Source organism: Xiphophorus couchianus, chromosome 23 (genome assembly GCF_001444195.1).
Source record: "Xiphophorus couchianus chromosome 23, X_couchianus-1.0, whole genome shotgun sequence".
Taxonomy (NCBI): Eukaryota; Metazoa; Chordata; class Actinopteri; order Cyprinodontiformes; family Poeciliidae; genus Xiphophorus; species Xiphophorus couchianus.
The window spans coordinates 3,328,146-3,347,053 of NC_040250.1; the positions used below are offsets into that span (position 1 = coordinate 3,328,146).

At 35.5% G+C, this 18,908-nt stretch overlaps 2 protein-coding genes across 18 annotated transcripts in view; both read left to right on the top strand.

The window, feature by feature from the left end:
- Positions 1-15,435, top strand: part of prom1a (prominin 1a) — a 61,223-nt gene extending 45,788 nt beyond the window's left edge. For 4 of the 17 annotated variants that reach the window (XM_028008164.1, XM_028008168.1, XM_028008180.1 and 1 more), the window contains 16 exons: positions 670-773; positions 1,686-1,770; positions 3,778-3,924; positions 4,849-4,920; positions 5,414-5,506; positions 6,406-6,423; positions 6,826-6,879; positions 6,946-7,026; positions 7,101-7,169; positions 7,627-7,716; positions 8,245-8,360; positions 9,023-9,046; positions 9,448-9,516; positions 11,021-11,118; positions 11,965-11,994; positions 13,327-15,435. In XM_028008164.1, the coding sequence (XP_027863965.1) occupies positions 670-773; positions 1,686-1,770; positions 3,778-3,924; positions 4,849-4,920; positions 5,414-5,506; positions 6,406-6,423; positions 6,826-6,879; positions 6,946-7,026; positions 7,101-7,169; positions 7,627-7,716; positions 8,245-8,360; positions 9,023-9,046; positions 9,448-9,516; positions 11,021-11,090 (1,092 nt within the window). In that variant the 3' untranslated portion in view covers positions 11,091-11,118; positions 11,965-11,994; positions 13,327-15,435. Of the gene's footprint in view, positions 1-669; positions 774-1,685; positions 1,771-3,777; positions 3,925-4,848; positions 4,921-5,413; positions 5,507-6,405; positions 6,424-6,825; positions 6,880-6,945; positions 7,027-7,100; positions 7,170-7,626; positions 7,717-8,244; positions 8,365-8,667; positions 10,185-11,020; positions 11,301-11,964; positions 11,995-13,326 lie in introns of those variants that run through there. The other 13 variants (XM_028008172.1, XM_028008175.1, XM_028008166.1 and 10 more) reach the window with 11 other exon arrangements.
- A 2,129-nt stretch (positions 15,436-17,564) lies between these two features.
- fgfbp2a (fibroblast growth factor binding protein 2a) lies at positions 17,565-18,845 on the top strand. The gene is made up of 2 exons (XM_028008184.1): positions 17,565-18,444; positions 18,592-18,845. Exon 1 carries the CDS (start codon positions 17,789-17,791, stop codon positions 18,434-18,436), a length of 648 nt encoding a protein of 215 aa, XP_027863985.1. The 5' UTR covers positions 17,565-17,788; the 3' UTR covers positions 18,437-18,444; positions 18,592-18,845.
- Positions 18,846-18,908: the final 63 nt, after the last annotated feature.

The following is an 18,908-nucleotide window of genomic DNA, read 5'->3' on the forward strand; positions in this document are numbered from 1 at the left end:
AAAAAAGCAGACAATTATTTCTTAACACTTGCCTTTAACCTCTCTTTTTATCAGAAGGAATGTTTCGGAACATTCTTTTTTTTAATTTATGGGTTTTCAGTATGAAAACAAGAAAATGTAACTATTTATAAATGTGTAAGATTACTTTCGCCATAGATTGTATTGAGATCTGGGGAGTTTGGAGGCCAAGTCAATGCTTCAAATTTGTTGTGCTCCTCAAACAATTTCTGAGCCATTTTGCTTTGTGGCAAAGTACATATTCCTGGCAATAAAGGCCACAGATGTCAGGGAATATTGTTTCAACCCTGCAAGGTTTGCAGAAAAGCAACAGCATACACAAACTGGGCTTCAGTATGTGTTCAAACACCTTTCTTTCAGAACCAGCATGAACCTCTTGAGTAATTTGTGCTAAAGTAGGAAGTCAGTTGGGTCAAGTGATTAACCAATCATAAGTGATTGGTTAATCACGTTTGTTTACTTTAGTGTTCACTGGTCGTAATGTTAGGCCTGAATGGGGTTGTAATGATGCGATGCAATAGTCCACTCCATGTTAGCTACAATTCCACCAACTATACATCTATAGACTTCTTATCGCTTTCATGTAAAGAATACATATTAACATAAATGTATGAGAGACCTTTGACATTTCTTCTGTCTTTTTTTCACCAGGTCGTTGACACCCCATACTTGATCAACCCAGAGTGGAAGAATTTCATTCCAGGCTACATGTACAATGACTCTGATCTGGAGCTGACATCGGAAAGCTTGTACAGGTAAGGAAAACTCAGATATATTATATTATATACTAACATTTTGCAAAGTTTTGTTGTTAAATTTATTTTCAAATAAACATATTCAGGTTTTTAGCAGGTATTCAAATGTAAAATGCTTTCAGTTGAGGTAAACACATGTCTCTTATGCAGAGAATTAGAAACCCTTTTTAAGCAATACATAAACAACATTGCATATGAAGAGTGGAACAGCAAAGCAGAAAACAAGATCTTTAAATTATAAAGAAATGTGGGGTGACTATGAAAAGCAATGCATTCAGTGTTCTCTGTATCTATCTTCTTTATATTTAAAATCTTAGAAAGCATTGATGAATGCATTTTAAACTTTTTTTTAAAACAATTTCTGTTGGATGTTGGGTTATCAACTAATGAGGTTACTCATATTTTGCTAAAACTTTCTGCTGTGGCACATTCATTGCTTGTGGCATTGAGTCTCCAGTTGCATATTTCATCCACACGGAAGGGGGAATGCAAATGAAAGGAACTGCAGTTAACTTGCCGTTGCTAATTAGTGTCATTTTTTACACTTTAGTACTGCTTTTCTGCAGCTTACTTCTGTATGATTACATAAGCTTTCATCATCCTCCTGCTTGATGGGGATTCATAAGTACGCTGTGATGGCAGACCCAAAGTCATTACATTTACAAACAGACATGGATTTAACTTTAATAAGAAAACTCCTCTGACTGAGTCCAGTTGGTTGCTTAAATGTTAGTTTTATAAGACTGTAGCTTTTTGAGTAAATGATCCTGCTTCCAATTTTGAAACACATCAGCTCTGTAATTCCAATCAATTACACATGATGGCAGCAAACATTTTTTCTCAGACTGGTATAAAACTGATTTTTTCTCTCTCTCCCCTTTGTTTTATTGCCTATATGTTTGACATTGTCAGTACTTGCAAACAGAACAAAGGCATCTACTCTGCGCTGCGTCTGGATAAAGTCTTCAACATCTCCTCGTTCCTGAACACCACAGTGGTTAGTAATCACAACATATATGGTACTCTATAGTATAGATTTATGCTGTTGGTGGAAATCATGTAAAGAAAGTAAATAAATCTGATAAACACAGTTACAGAAGTTAGAAAACTTTTATTAAACTGGAAAAGAGCTTCAAACATGTTGTAAACATTAAACATGATAACATAGTTTTATGAATGAGCTTCTTTCAGTTCTCATACTGATGATCCCTTAAGTCAATTAGATTGCAAAAAAATGTGAAGTGTGGCATTCCCTCTACATTCTGCATCCTTGAATCAGTACTTTGCTTTGAAGAAGCCATTTATTTACATTATACACATAATATTTAAATGTGTGAAAAAATGTGGACTGCCTGACTGTTTGTGGGATGTGATACTCTGAAGGAAAAAAAACGGACTAAATATTGTTTTGAGTGGGATTATATGGTCTTCTCTGGCTGCAGCTATTTATTTCTGCTGACAGCTAATTTTGAATGAACAAAATTAAACAATGTGGAACAAGGTCATGCACAAACATTTCACTAATTTCCCATCAACATATCAGTCAGTCACCAGTGTTATATAGAGTAATATTCAAATTATGTGCATCCTGAAGTAACAATACATTCTCGGAAGTAATGATGGTTCATATTACAAATAAGTCTTCATTAGAGCTCTCCTATCAAGTCAAAGTCAGAAAAGAGGATTGCATTCTTGATATTGTAATACATATTTGATTGGCTGTCTGGGAAAACCAGTGTAGTTATTATCCAATCAGACTTTTTGTCCACATCACCAAATCAAATCACGAACATTAAAATTCCTTTGGATATCAATAATATAGCCATATTTGATTAATAATAAAATGCAATAATCTGATATGAAACAATTTGAACTTTTAACCATTTTATGTTATCTATGATAGACGGTGTTTTTGATGTGGAGAGTAACATCTTAATAAAAAGTTAAGACAATACCAACTGCTCATCATCTTCCTTCTTTCTAAACCTGATTATACTGTCGCTCTTTGGAAGATAGTCTCTTCCCTTTTGATTGGACTCTAAAACAACATTCATTTTTACCCCACTGAAGAAAACAAACACACAGTAAAAACTTATATGACTAACATTTTTAGTTTTCTGGAAAATCCTAAACTTTTGACGTGCCCATACAGTTATCCTAGAAACTGGTTTACTGTCGCAATGTGTTTTTTTGTTCTCTTTATAGTGGCACAAAAAAACATCTTTCTTGGCTGGGAAAGCAGACATTTTTTGGTCAAGGCATTCTTTTTCAACTTTTTTTCTACAAAGACATGTCTGAGAATGATGACTGTGGTTTTCAGAAGACCTCAAAATAAAAGAAGACCTAATAAAGTCTTTTGTAGTTTCTCCTATTAATCCAATTAGTCTTGGTGCAAACAGGGACAAATTCTTTTTTATAGCACAAATGGAAAGCAAGAGATTCTCAAGTAAATACCAAAGTATATATTTCTTATCTCTTATTATCTTCTTTTTAAAAAGTTTCAAGTTAAACAAATGGCATAAAAAGAACAAATTCCCATGATGCAATGGTACTCCAGTCTTCTTTGCAAATATGTTCGAGCTCTGCCATGTTGCATGACGATCAGTCTTTTTCAAGCCCTGCCACAGATTCCCTGTTGGATTGAGGTGTGGACTTTCACTAGGCCACTCCAGAACATCCACCTTGTTGTCTTTGAACCATTTCTGTGTAACTTTAGCTTGGTGCTTCAGGTTGTTGTGTTGCTGGAAAATAAATGTTCTCTGAAGTCATCATTCTCTGGTAGATGGAAACTAACTGTCCTGTAGGATTTCCTAATATTTTGCTGTCATCATTTTACCTTCTACCTCTACAAGCCTACACCATGTAGCATGCCGCATGTAGCATGCTGCCACATTGGTACAGACATCTGCCCTGTTTAGACAGAAGATTTTGACCTGTAAATGTGAAAGTTGAGTTCAGGGTTTATATTCTCACCCAAACTTCTGATCCCCGGTTGTGTTTACAGTTCACTAAGGATGTGGTGCGTCAGCTGGAGAACTTTCGGATTGACCTGAGAACGATAATCCTGTTAGAAGCAGAGGGGAAGCAGAACCTCCTAGATTTCTCTGAAGCTGGCTTATCAGAGATCAACTACGCTGACTACCTTGACGAGGTGACATATATTGTGATTATAGAAACACATGAACAGGAGAAAAGCATGCTTTCATTGGTTGGGTTTGAATAGTTTTTATTTTTGGGTTATGATGTATAAATTATTGCAATTGTTAAATTATGTCTGTGGAAACAATAGATTTAAATTATTTAACAATTGACTTATTAAGTTTATCAACACCTAAATCAGTTAACAAGCTTCAGGCAGAGTTCTGTGAAGGACTGCTAAAGCTAAATGATCCAATAAGGATCCAATCCAGGCCAAAGGTGTGAAGGTTTGTGTTAGAACGTGACATTTGCTCTTTTCATCAATCAGCTTCACTTTAAAGACCTGAGACTGAGGGCAAAAAAGTAATTATCCTACAGACTGAATCTACAAGCAAATGTGTGAAATGTTTAGTTTAACTTTCATTCTCTCAGTCAGAAGCTTCTGATTTTTGAGTTGTACAAGGAAACAAGAGATTTGATCTGATTCAGTTGCATTAAGGTGGCCTAAAAGCCTTAGCTGAAGAAAAACACGATAAATTACAATCCCATGTTTTTTCTGTACATTGATTTGAAGAATAACTGCAATTATTTCAAAATGTGTGAGCAATTTAAATTGAAAGTTTTTGTAAAGCTTTGACCTGCATGTTGGTGGCAAATTAAGAACAACAATGTCTGGATGTATTAAATGCAGAATTCAAGAATTAATTTTGAGACTTTCTGCTCATAGCAGTCATTAATTATGTAAAGGACAGGGACAAATTGTTCTAATCTTTTATGTAAACCACAAATATGCCTGAAGAAAATCACTGTATAAACTATAAATTCTTCACTGCATTATCAATACTTACATGTCTAAAAGATAACTTTCTATTTAATAAATGTGTGTGCAGCCATCCAAGCTCAGTGTTTGAGTTACTGATTTCTTTGTCTGCTTAAGGTGAATAAAGGAGTCACTGTGGTGGATGTTCTTTCATTCGCCAAAGAGCTGGAGTCCCAGACAGACCTGATGGTAAGGAAGCTGCTCTGCCTACATTAGCTGATGCACCAACACTCAGATTGTGGACTTTCATATTATTTCATCTCTGCACAAGAGATTATTTTAATGCATTTCTTCTCTCAAATTGTGGTGGAGAGTGATCTTTTTAACTAAGTTCTTTTAACAGATGCTGCTACACAGATACTGGTGTGCTTTCATGCAGAATGATTGCGTTGGCAAAAACTAAATATTTGTGCACTTTCAAATGCAAAAACAAAATGCAATTATTTAAAAATGGACAGTTTGGTAAACTGGGAAGATGTGTTTTTTTTAAAAAGGATTACATTTCTAAACCATTTGATTCTTTCCTGATGTATGATGAATGAGAACTTAAACATGCATTGTTTTCTGTTACGTGACCAAAAGTTTAAGAAATGCCTTGGCAGCAGGAATCTCACAAACACAGTCTTTTGTTTCTTCCTCTTCTTTTAGAATAAAACTCGACTTGTTTTTTTTCCTTCTCCAGCCCAGGGGACCTCTGCAGACAGCTCTGAAAGGCCATGTGGCCACTCTGCAGCGGATCCACAGACAACAGATCACTCCAATGGAGCAGGCCATGGTAATCCCCACTGCGTGTCCCAGATACTTTCAGCAGAACTCGGTTTCGACCAGATTTGCATAGTTATTCACCCTAAACCACATAAAAACAATACAAAAATGATGACATACACTTTCAATATGTAATGGAATAAATCTCTGATAAATACAGTTAATATTAGAAGAAAACAAGTAATTCTCTCACTTGCACCAAACAATGAAGACATAAATACTGTAGACTCCATCCAGGTGAGCAAACCTTGATGGATTTAGAGATGTTGTACTGGAACTGAACGTATGCAGTTAAATTTTCTCCCCCCATAGGATTAAATTGTTTTAGATTGATTTAATTATATATTTCCTTTTATGAATTGGAGCTTTGTATCTTCTAAATACAAAGCTTGAGATGATATTTGCAATTAAATTAAATTTGCTGCATAAATTAGCAAAACTGACTTTTGTACTTCGGCATTTCATGTCCGTTGCCTTAGTTTGGTTGGTGTGATGGTCATTTTACCTTTTCACCGTTGTATGTTTCCCATTGCTGTATTTTCATAGCAGCTTTCATGCCCGAGAAAGAAATTCTCACTTTACATTTTGGGCTGATTTTACATCCATCTGCTTTATAAACTCTTTGTTTCTGCTTTTACAACCAGTAATTTTAAGTAATTATTCCACGGTAACAGTCTACGGTATAGAGGTGTGATTATATAAAATGTTGCTTTGTCTGCTGTTCTGTAAAATAAAGTAGCATTTATTGCCTCTGGGCTTGTGTCAGAACACATTAAATATGAAATATTTAGATTTATTTTCTCCAGTCTGTCAGATATTATCTAGGACGAACAGATGCAATCATTGTTGGTTCTCAGCACAACATTTATTTATGTTTTGTTGTTTTGTTTTTCTCTGTTCACCATCAAGAAATATGTTAGAGCAAGGGTAAGCACAAGTCTATGATATGATATGCATTAACTGTTTTATTATCTGGAGCTTTAAACAAACAACCTGTCTTTGACATGATATTTTGTTGCAGACACACTTTTTATTGTTGTTTTCACAAACTTGTAGTTGATATCAAAAGTATTTGTGCCAAAAATAGTGCAAAATATCCACATGATGAGAATAAATGTTATTTTTTTAGACAAAATAAAGGGACAGTCCTTATTTGTTTTATGTTGTGTATGTGATTATGTCTTTGCATTGTGGATATTTGATTTTGGAACAAAATCCCCCAGCATGCCAAAAATTAAATCAATGTTACTCATTGTGTTTGTGTTGCTCTCAGTTTTCTGTTGGTCTTTAACTTCTGAACCTAATGTATTATTTTTTGTTTTCTCTAAGAGTGCATTGAACCAGAGTATGAGATTCCTGGAGAGGACAGCTTCTGACCTTCCGGTAAATAAACCGCTATCAAAATTTATATTTACAGTCACATTGGTACTGACTAGTTTGTCTTTACAGAACAAAGTCACAGATGTTCTTGAGGCCATTGAAGCTGCTCAGCACCTCATCTCCCAGAATGCAACACTTTTAATCAATCAGGTAAATGTATCTGTTTGCTTAATCTCAGTGTTGTGATTGTGTTAAACTAAGAGCTGTTCTCTAATTTCGTACAGGAAACAAGAAAATACTCAGCAACCATTATTGGCTATTTCAATCAGTACATAGAATGGGTCAAAACATCAGTAAGTGTGTATCTACCATTTTCATATTATGTAAATTTAATGTTTTATGCATTATTTTGTTCATGTTTAGTGAAAGGATTTTCTGCAGCATGAATTACGAAAAAAGCTCAGTATTATATGGTGGAAAACAAAAAACTTGCATAACAGTTTTTGGGGTAAATATAGAGAGGACAAATATAAAAGCTACAGCTCCTGTAAATCTGAGGAATTTACTTTGAGGCACGATGGATTCTGCTGCAGTAAAGCCAAAGGAATTCAAACCAAAGTGAAAAATAAAATATTTTAGCTCTGATTCTCATATATGTCAATAAAACCTTTTTGTTTCAGTGTCAATGTTATTTTTATTGTTGTTCAGGAACAGTCAGAATGCACAGATGTGTCGTGCCACAGTTAAGAAATTTTGTGGTTATTGGAAGTACAGTGGTGCGACAACATTTCCTGTTTACATCCTTTGTAGTTGGCTTTGGAGGTTGCACCATGCAAGCCCTTCAGCAACATCTTGGATACGGCGCAGATCATGACCTGCAGTTTCCTGGTGGATTCTATGGTAACAATGGCAATAATAAAAATAGATCCCACCTAATCAAGCTTCATGCAGTTTACTGCAGATCTCTGTGTTTCAGTGCAGATGTTTAGGTTTAACGCTTTAACCCCCCAAGGTCAAAGTGAAACAAATCTAGTTGTTCTGCAGTGCTATCACTTGCCCAAAGTGATTAAGGTCAATATCTAGATTCTATGTCTGTAAATCAAAACCAAATTAAAAACAGCAGTTCCAATGCATTTCAAAATTAGTCACACCCGTTCAACTTTTACACATTACAACCACAAACTTCAGTGCATTTTAATGTGATTTTAAGTGATTACTTACTACAAATTGGTACACAATTTTATAGTGGAAGGAAAATGATTCATGGTTTTAAATTCTTTTATTGTTTTTACAAATAAACATGAAAAAGCTTAGGAGGTATAAATACTTTACAAAGCAAAGCATTGTAAAGTATAACTTCATATAAAATTATGAAAAAATATATTTATAATTATAAAAATATAATTCTTTAAATTATCTTTTCGACAGAACACTTTCTGGATGGGCCTGGGCTGCAGCACATTATTCTTGCTCCCAAGCGTAATACTAGCTGTGAAACTAGCCAAGTACTACCGCAGGATGGACACAGAGGATGTTTATGATGAGTGAGTTATTGCATTTATCTTTCTTCTCACATGTTTGTATTATATCTATTATTACTATAAAGTTGCAATTTTAGTTCTTTTATGGCTCAATTAGATCTAAATTAGTGCACATACTGTATATTTAAAATATTTGATGGTTGCAGGATATCCTTCTATCTTTTAGGCTTTTCTTTTGAGTAGCTGAATATAATTGGTTAGTTTTCTGGTTTGCTTTATAATGCGTCCTTTAATGGGTTCTAAAACTGTTCTGTACTACTAAACTTTTCTATTTTGATTTATTTTCTGCTCCGTTTTCTCTTCCCTTTAGCTCCTCTGTTTCTGGGACTTGGCATTTTACTTTGTGATAACCATTCCTACTATTTCCATCATGTCATATTTTTCATTTTATTCATTCTTCTTTGTCAAGCACTTGGCACTTTACAAAGAAAAGACACTGATAAATTAGTCAATTCTTATTTCTTCTTCATGGGCCTTTTTCATGTTCAGACTCTGTGGACTCATGGCTTTATCTACAGTAGTAGTAATTGTAATATCTCAGCTGATCAACTGCATCTCCCTCTGTACAATCAGTGCTGAATTGCACAGAAGGACTTCTGATGCATTTCTTTTGCTGAAAATCTCAATAACATTTTTATGTTCCTGTTTTCTGTGTATCTCCATAGCGTTGAGACAATTCCTATGAAAAAGTAAGACGTTCTTCCCCAACCTCCTTTTCATTTTAACTTCTCTCACTCTGTGCTTTTTTTTCCCAAGTAATGTATATAGAAAGCTGTTTACTAAATTCTTGGTGCTCGTTTGCATTTTTGAGCTTCAAAATTGCTCATGTGGGTGAACGATGTGGCTTTTTGTCATGTGCTATGTTTAAGAAGTGCCCCTTACAGTACCTTTCATGAAGGGCTCTAGCAATCATTCAAGTGTTTTTTGTAAAAATAAATTGTGTAAATAAAACACTAAGGTTTATACTCAGAACATATTCATCTCTTGATATTGTTAAAAGATGTATCCACATATAAAGGAAACATTTTTATTCAGCATGTCGCATTTCTCATTTTTCATTCCATTTTTGTTCACGATGTTTTATTTTCAGTATGGAAATTGGTAATAATGGTTATCATAGTGAGAGTTCACAAGGTATTCCTAATCCTATGATGACAAGGTAAACTTTCTATTTATCCTGCTAACTGCATGTCGTGGTGGAGGTGGATGCATGCCTGGGAAGTTGGTTTTATATATAATATGGCTGAACACAGTGCATGCTCGCAGAGGGAGTCATTTCAAGACACGCACATGCATAAGTGGGTGTGATATTGTAGCAGTGGTAGCTTTTATTAGAAACAATCCAGAATCATTTTTTTTTGGTGTCCATGATAAAAAATGCTTTAAAATGAATTTCAGCAGTGGTTTAACATTTGGGGTGGAGTGTGGGATTTGTTGATGAGCATCAGATCATAGCCCCACTGTTTTCTTTGAGGCTGAAATATGGAGCAGAATAAAGAATGATTCCTTTATTCTGTCAACTTGAAGACTGGGGATTATTGGAAAACAAATACTAATAAAGGTTTGTCACAGAGAGTATCTAAAGCTAATACGCATAACTCTGTAAAAAGTGCCATTTTCACAATCAACATTTTAAATATCACAACTTAAAGAAATGTAATTGCAATTTATATTTAGTGAAAATACTTGCTTATCTCAGTGAGCAAAAGTAAACTACAGGTGAGTATTATACAAATAAGAGCTGGAACATCTTGATGGAGAAAAAGAAGGAGCACATTTTGTTACTATATAACAAAAATTATGGTCTTTACTCTGAGGAAAACTATACCCTCACTTAAACTCTCTTTCATCAAAGAGAAATTAGGGTTTCATTTCCCAATAATCAGTCTGACTCTTCCACCTTCCAACAATTATAGGAGCCTTGAGGCTGATGAATCTGTCTGCTACCACTACTTCACTGTCATGTTGTAAATGTTCTGCTTGGTGGTTTTGAGGGAATCTACCATATTACTAACCAACTGCTTTCTTTCTGACGCTGGGAAGTTCCTGTGGAATGAAATGAAACCTTCTCCTGTTTCCTCTCGTTTAGTGTCGGCCAAAATCCGATGAATGTACACCTGATCATTTTGTTCAGAGAGAGGCAAGCATGTTGAGCTTTACTGTGTCCCTGGATGTGGTGCTAGTTTTGATTTTCTTTTCTGAATCTAACCAGATGCTTAACTGCGTGTTTTATCTTTTTAAGTTGCATTTGGATGCAGATGAGTTTGCACCAACCAGCAAGATAAACACAGAGAGTAAAACATCTAAATGAGGACTTGCTCTGACTTGTTGCGGTTTAAAAAAATAGGAGTTTCATTTCCAGTTTGAACTTGCAAGATTAATACAACTTTTTATTAAACCTTATCTTTCTATTTGAGTTGCATTAAGCTTTTGGAATGAAACTCACACGTAAATAGGAGTATTACATAATTTATAACCTGTTCTAATTGATCAACACTAAACTACTCTGTTTGCACAGTAAGCTACTCAGAGAATGTTTTGCTCTCTGTTGTATGAACTGCTCACCCTTCTCCTCTTGCCACCAAAAGGAAGTGGATGTAAAATGTTGAGTCTGTCTGGTAACGATTTTCCCTGTGTGTGCGTGTTTGTTCCTGTGATGGTAGCGTCCCGACATATGACACAATGAACAGGTTTCCACGGGCCTCGGCTCCTCCGAGGCACATCGACTGGTGAGAGTCAGCTCTAGCTTGGCTCTTGAAAGGTACTGGTAACACAAAACGACGACTGTCTCTCTAACACCGATTTCCTCACACCTCTCCTCACAGCTGTCCTGCTGAGTCAGCGATCATCTGTTTTAAATCTTATATTGCTAATGTGCTAACACTTTTAACACCTGTTCACAGCTCGTTTTAGTGCTTTTCTGCTTGCTGAAAAACCATCATGGTGAGAATGACTAAATTTACTGTAGATGCTCGTGACTCAGTGTTTTAGAGAGAAGAAACCTTCAATTTTATTTTGATTTATATTTAGGATAATATCATGCAGTTTAAAAAACTTTCTCTAACGTGTCTACTGGCTCTTGTGAGTGGTTGTGTTCAGTTAGTGTGTGAGATAAGTGAAACCCTTTTATATGTAGTTACCTCCACCTAACAGCACCCTCCATGTTGAATAAAACCACTGGAAAAGTTGTGCCTTAAAAAATAGTCTTTCTTGTAGTATGTCTTACAGCAGCATTGTCTCACAATGACAATAAAATAGAAAAAAAATCAAACCTTTAATTTTAATACATTTAGTCAGAGAGGAATGCTGCAGCATTGTTATTTTCTTATAGATTATTGCAACTACCTTGAAAGACCTTCTACATGTCTTCAGAATGTGTTAGTTTCCACTGGTGTTGAAAGAATTATTTGGTGAAATGACAATTTGACCAATTCTGAATTTTGTGAAGATCTCTGATCTCTGAGACTGCAGAGATACATTACAAATTTTCATTAGTATCTAAGGAACTGCAATAAAAACTTAACTTATTTTAGGGATATTTTTGTTTTGAAATATTTTCTTGCATTGTAATATCTAAAGTATCTTTCTCTGCTATTTGCCCTTGTAGTGCCCTTGACAACTGGAATTAAACATCATGGTAAGGTTTTATTGTGTTTTTTTTGTCTCAGGTCGCAGGTATTTGATTGAATGTGCAACTTCAATAATTGAATGAGTTTCGACTGACTGATCAATACAGAGGATCAGACAGAGCCACTGGCATTCTATCTAATTTAGTCTTAAAACTCTGTTCAGTTTTCCAAGTAAGATTTTGCAGCATTACAACATTTTTGAAAGTAGCTTGTTGTCTTGATGATAACATCTGACTGAGATCATTTCTATTGATTACAAGTAAGATAATTCCCTCTCTTTGAAACTTCATTCTGACCTGTTTTAATGTGAAAGTGAAGTGATTGGGCTTTGTGTTCCCAGGCAAAACACACAAGTTAACAAAACTGACAATTTGGAGATTCACTTAGCTAGCAACACGTTGGTTAACTCCAGCTGATGCAATGGTTGCTCCTCATTTCTTAGACATCATGTGGAAAGACACATCCCGTGGTTGTGGAAAAGATGTTAGTCTGTTTAAGAAAGGTCAAATCATTGACATTAAGCAGAGAAAAAAACTGATAAAATTACAGAATTGGGTTAAATGTCAAATGAATATTTAAGATCCTGAATAACAGTAGAGAACCATCGTTTTCAGGAAGAAATGTGGTTTAAAGAATCCTGAATGATTATGATTAGGGATCTGATTAGGGATCTCTTAAACATTAACAAATAGAAGAAAAACAACAATATAACTTAAGGTTGTTTAGTAGTGAAAATAAGAGCATTTCTACAATGAAGGGGACTCAAGAGTTTGGGCCTGAACAGCTGTGTAGAAGTTAGAAAACCTCTAATCAGTGAGGCTAACTAGAGAAAAAGCTTCAGTTTGCAAGGGAGCATAACGTTTGAGTTCTGGAGCAATGCAAGAAGATCAAGTTATATTATTAGTTCAGATTTACCCTCTTACAGTGTGATGGGCCATGAGGGTAAAAAGAGAGGCAGATTAAATGATGCCCATTTTTTTCCCGTGATGACAAAGTTATGTTTCATGATGGGATTTATCTGGCTCCAACTGTGAAAGAGTGGTTCAGGAAGCATCAGACACCATTTTTACACACATCCATCCATCCTTCAATCAATCAATCAATCAATCAGAAGGCTCACTGCAGTGGTCGCACTCTTCCATCGTCAATGCAAGATGACATTTATTTATAACCAGCATTGAATGTAATGCTGGTTATAAATAAATCTTGTGACATTGCAAAGCTTATTGTGACCTTATTTATTTGGTTGGGAATTTTTTTTGGCCAGGGAGTATATTTACAAAAATGTATTAACAACTTATGAGTTAACAACTCAAAATGTTCCTTTTCATTTATTGTAGCTCACTTGAGGAATCTCAAAATACGCTGGTTTCTTCACTTCAAAAGAAGAACACAGAAGGTCCTGCTTGTTCAATGATGCAGATCAAATTCTCCAGTTTGGTTTCTGCCGGCAGGACGCTCACCTTATCAGCCCTCAGCATCAATCTGAGCCAGGTTTCATCTACATTTTCCAGGACTGTTGTGTCTGTGTTTACATTTGTTTGGACGCAAAACCAAGCTGAAAAAGCCCTTCAGAGGACATAACATTGACTGTTGTGTTTGCTCGTTTTATGAACTTTGTGCTCAAGAAAAGAGAAGCTGGAGAAAGTTATATTTTCTTCCTGCAGTTAAAAAGGGTGTTGCACTTTCAAAGTGAGTGTCAAAAGACAGGTTTCATAAAGATCTGATTGTTTTGTTGAAAAAATGCATCCTTTTTAACTGAAACACAAGTGAGCTCATGGATGTGAGATATTTTATCTGTTGAGAAAAGGCTTGTGTGAACAGTGGTATAACAACTTGTGGAGAGAATTTGTAAGAAAACGAAGCATGACTTTTTTTTATAGCTGTTTACAATATTTTCATACATGTTGGTGGTCTTGTTAATTTTAGGTGGCTATGGGTCAATTTCCCTCTTTGACAATTCATAACCTCATTCAAATTTAGCCATTTTGTCCCCAAATTCTTCAATATATTACCTATAAATCCCACTACTTGTATCCTGTTGTTCAAATCTCAGGAATAGTTCAATAACAAAGATGCAATTTTATTTCTTAAAAAAATTATATTGCACCCTTTTTTCATTGGTTTTGACTCTGATATCTACTTGAACCTGTCCCACTGGAGTCACATGACAAAAAAGATTTTTTACAGTAGAAGCAAAATACCAAAAATGATTTTAACTCAATGGTCAAATTGGGTATGAAATGTCCCCTGACTGAATTTTGGTATGCAACATCTGTCATTGGATGTTGCATACCAACATTTGTTGCATAACAACAACAGATGTTGCTGTTGTTGGTATGCAATAACTATTCAGCGTGAAAAAGGCAAAACTGGAAAAGTATGAAATGACAAAGGGGCAACATGACCCACCTGTATGTGAGAATCACTGAAGAGGACTGTCTGCCTTTGGGATGTTTTACCATAACATTACAGTTAAAAAAGGCCATATCACTATGTTAAATATAAACAATCTAGGAACTGACAGCATTAAAATGCCCTTTCTGTACCATTTAAACTTGTGTCAGGTGTTAACATTTAGCATTATTTGTAATTCAGAGTGGTAAGTTGTTCTAAAGCGATTCTTCTACTTGGAGTTTTAAATACCAAATCTCAGAATTATTTTGAAGAGTGGGTTTAGAAAAAAAACACAAATTCTTGAAGCAAGGGACACATATGATCAGTCATCTTCCTTTGTTATGGTAAAAAAGCCCCATCACAACCACACAGTAACACCAAATGACAAATTCTTACCAAATGCATAGCTGATGTGTTTTGGTTGAACTATCCATATAAATAATACAGTACAGTTGGAGAATAATAGTAAAAATAACATCTACTTCTATTTCCTCTATGTACCACATGCGTTTATTTTCAGGCCTTTCCTGCTTTATGGTACTCATAATTTTAAAGTGGAAAGTTAACTCAAGCCAAATCCCATATTTTTAAATAGTCTTTCTGTGGCACACTTTTTGCCCTTCGCCTGCTTTTTTGTTAAACAGTTCTTCTACTTCTGAATACATGGAACTTTTGAATGTGTTCATTCATTAATCGTTGTTATATGTAGAGGTTGAGCGAGAAATATGCTGATATTGTTACATCAGGGAGGCCAATCAACATATCCTATATCTCATATTTCTATATAGATGCTTTCTCCAGTGAGAGCTTAGACAATCAATTTATGGGACAAATGAGCATCATCAATCAGATTGTTAAAAGAAGTATTTTTCATGGTTTGCACAGATCTGATTTATGTGGACTGTGAAAAAAGCAATACCTGCCTTAGCAACCAAAACTTGGATTTTGTTCGTCACTGTCAATGCACAATAACTATAAACATTTACCAGGTAGTAGATTATGTAATATGCATATATGAAGACTAACAAAAGTCAGTTTTTATGTGAATCAAATATATATATATATATATATATATATATATATATATATATATATATATATATATTAAACTGTAATGGTAAAGGCTGGTCTAAATTTAATAATTTATCCATAATTTCTATATTACATTTGTTTTATACTCCCAATAAATCCGTCTTAGATCCAAGTTTGATATTGTTTTTAAAAGACAAGCCCATGGGCTTGAATAAAAACAAACAAAAACAATGTGTCTATTAAGAAGTCGCTAAAGAGAGTACTAACATTTAACAACTTTTAATTAGGTTACCATGACAAGGATTAAAAATTAACCCATTTTTTTGCACATCTGACTTCTATAAAGCCTGTAATTGTAATTTGCTGTAATTTGCAGTAGAAGTACTGACAATGTTTACCAATGGTTTACAAGTTATGCTCTGCTACACTGACTTTACACACTATTTTGAATAATTTTATTTCTCCAAAGGAAACACTGACTGCCATGTTAAAATGTCCCAGCTGTGTTTTTCCATAATGTGAACTCATTGGCTGTGTCTCTTCCCAGCGTTCTCTTTTTTTGCTTGCTTCGTTTACAAACTTAGTTTTCCTCAAGGTGGACATTTTTAGGTGATCGGTGTGCTGATGTTGACTATCACAGTTTTACTCCTTGCTGGAGTCTGGTAACGCATTTATGGGGACAAATTCACAACTTAAGTGCTTAAACTAGGTATATATGACAGCTTTGGGTTGATCAGATGAATGGGTTGCTGGTTTGAAATGTGATGCTGAACAGTTGGGCGATGATGGATCCAGGAAGATGCTTGTTTTTTTATGTGGATATTAAAAAAAGTGTATAAATTGTGAATAAACTCTCCATTTCAAGTTATTTTCTCTTCCAATCTTCCTTTACGTTTTTTCAGCTTGCTCTGTATTTTGGGGTAACAATATTTTTGACATGTTATGGAAAAGAAAGTAATTAGTCAGTTTTCTTATTTTACTGTGAGGCAAAACATGGAATGTATAATTCTGAGGGCTAAAAACAGGAACATATGTTGAAATTAATATAAATTTGTTGCTAAATGGGAACTGTGTGTAACAATGGAGCAGATGGTTTTGCACACTTTAGCACTATGCACATTCCAACGTGATGGTTGTACTGCCAAGCCAGAACCCTGTGGGTTGCATTACCGGTCAGCTATTTCAATAAGACATTATTATCCTCTTCCATAAGCTTGGCTTCAAAGTTTTCTCAGGCACCAAGCAGGATGCAAATAAACACTCCAAGAAAAACCACACACAGACTTTTTTCTGTCTGAAAACCAGTCAAAAACAGAGGCCGAGTTTGAGAGAATTGACTTTATTCATATTTACTGAAACACTGAACATTGTGTGGGTGTGGTTATGTTAAATAATTTAAAAGTTTAATCTAATTTCTCAAAATGTTGCAACTAACTGGATTCATATGCAATTATGGTTTACAGTTAAATGTTCTGTATCAGATGAGTCAGAATCACGTCATACTTGGTAATTAAAGTTAAAGTAGGTTGTAAACCCTGCCCTTTTGGGATGTTACTAGTTCAAACACTGGGTTCCTTCACTTTGTTCTAAAAATATTTAACTCAACTTTGAAGATGAGGAACACAAATCATTGCATTTCTGATCAAGTTAAAAAAAATTTAGCACTCTGTTTTGTTTAGTTCTTGCAAAAAATTAAAATTGTTTTGGTCGAAACAGTAATCTCATGTAAGACCCTGTGTGCCATATGTGTGCTTCATCCTTCCTTCCTATTTCATGCATTTTCTTGTGCTTTCTTAATTGGCATGGCCATTACTGCCTCCCTTTCCAGTCTTGTCCCTGCATGTGTGTACTCATGTTTCTCTGTGGCACTGTCCTGGGTTTATGTTTAGAGGGAAATGATAGGTTACCCTGCACAGTTATGAGCCTTAACTGCCACTTAAAGCAAACAAGAGAGGTTCAGCTTTCTTTTTTCTATCATATTTCACATTTCTAATTGAAATGTATGCATCAAATTGGAAACTGTGACAATTTCTGTTTGAGTGCGTTAATCCAGTGTGAAACTGACCTATACATTCTTAAAGTCAGTAAACGTTAAAAAAAAAAAAAATTCTTCATCTCGGTTGGTTGTTGTTTTTTTTTATGTGAAACGATCAAACATGAGAATCCATGTTGCATCTTAGTGGGCTTTGCATACATTTCAGCAGAAACTAATGTGGCTTTTCACTCCTCCGCCCATATAACCACTTTTTCTTAGTCTGACTCATTTTTTGTTCCCTAAAGCTACTGTGTGTCTGCTTGGCCAATAAATACCAAGAGGAAGCCTCAGCTCAAGCAGTTCCACTCTTATCCTGCTCTCGGCATCTATCTGACACCATGTGGACCCAAGCCACTGCTCTGCTGCTGGCCTGCTGCCTTTGGCCAGCTGAGGCACAGGACGAAAGGAGACAAAGCATCTGGGACGATCCCGTCAAGTTCCAAACCAAGGCTAAGGACAAGTGCACCATGATCCTTACAGGCCAAGGAGAAAACATAAAGCTGAGACTGTCATGCCAGGGCAACAGACGTGCCTACTGGTGTGAGTATATGGGGAGACCTTACACCTGCAGTGCTTTCAACAAAAACCCCAGGCACTACTTCGTCCAGATGATGTGGGTCCTCAGGAAGCAAGCACACGCCTGTCAGGGTCCTAGGGAGATCAAACCTCACATGTGCAGGAAGGCGACTGATGAATCTCAGATGATCTTCTCGGCTGGTCCTTTCCTAAGGTCTCGGCCAGCAGCGCAGCCATCAAAGCAGCCTGGAAAACCCCAAAGTTCAGCTGCACGTGGAAGACCTAATTTGACAATGAAGACACCTTTTAAAACAGCTTGGGATTCAGGGAAAGTTAAAACCACACAGAGAGCCAAATCACAGCCGACGGCAGCTCCGACTGAGAGCGCCCGGAGGAGAATGGCTCAGCAGTACTGCTGGAGGTCCCTGCAGGGCGTCTGTTCCTTTGTAATTGGTTGGTTTCGGAATTAACAAAAAAGGTGAGCAGCAGAAAATTCCTTATATCTTTTTAAGATATAAATCCTGATTACACAAGTATAATCCTGTGTAATCTTGTTTGCTTAAATGTTTTTTCTTTCATCACTGATTCATAACGATCAGGATTTTATATCTTTCTCTGCATACAGATTGTGCTGAATTGGTGACTGAAACCACCAGTGGAGGAAAAATCCAGGCCAACTATTTGTTTTGAAACATCTATAGCGCCCTCTTACGGAATTAGCCTGTTACTACAGTGGCTGTTACATTTTTATTTCTCTGATTTTACGTGATACATTTTTCTTTGGAAATCTTTAGCAGTTTATTTTATGTTTTGCATGAAGTAGACCTGTATGAATTAGAACTGCTTTAACCTGTGAAAAGATAGTATAGATGTTTGTGTTTTTTGTGATATTTACTATAATTAGCTTGAATATTGTTTGTAGGGATCAAAATTTATGTTTGT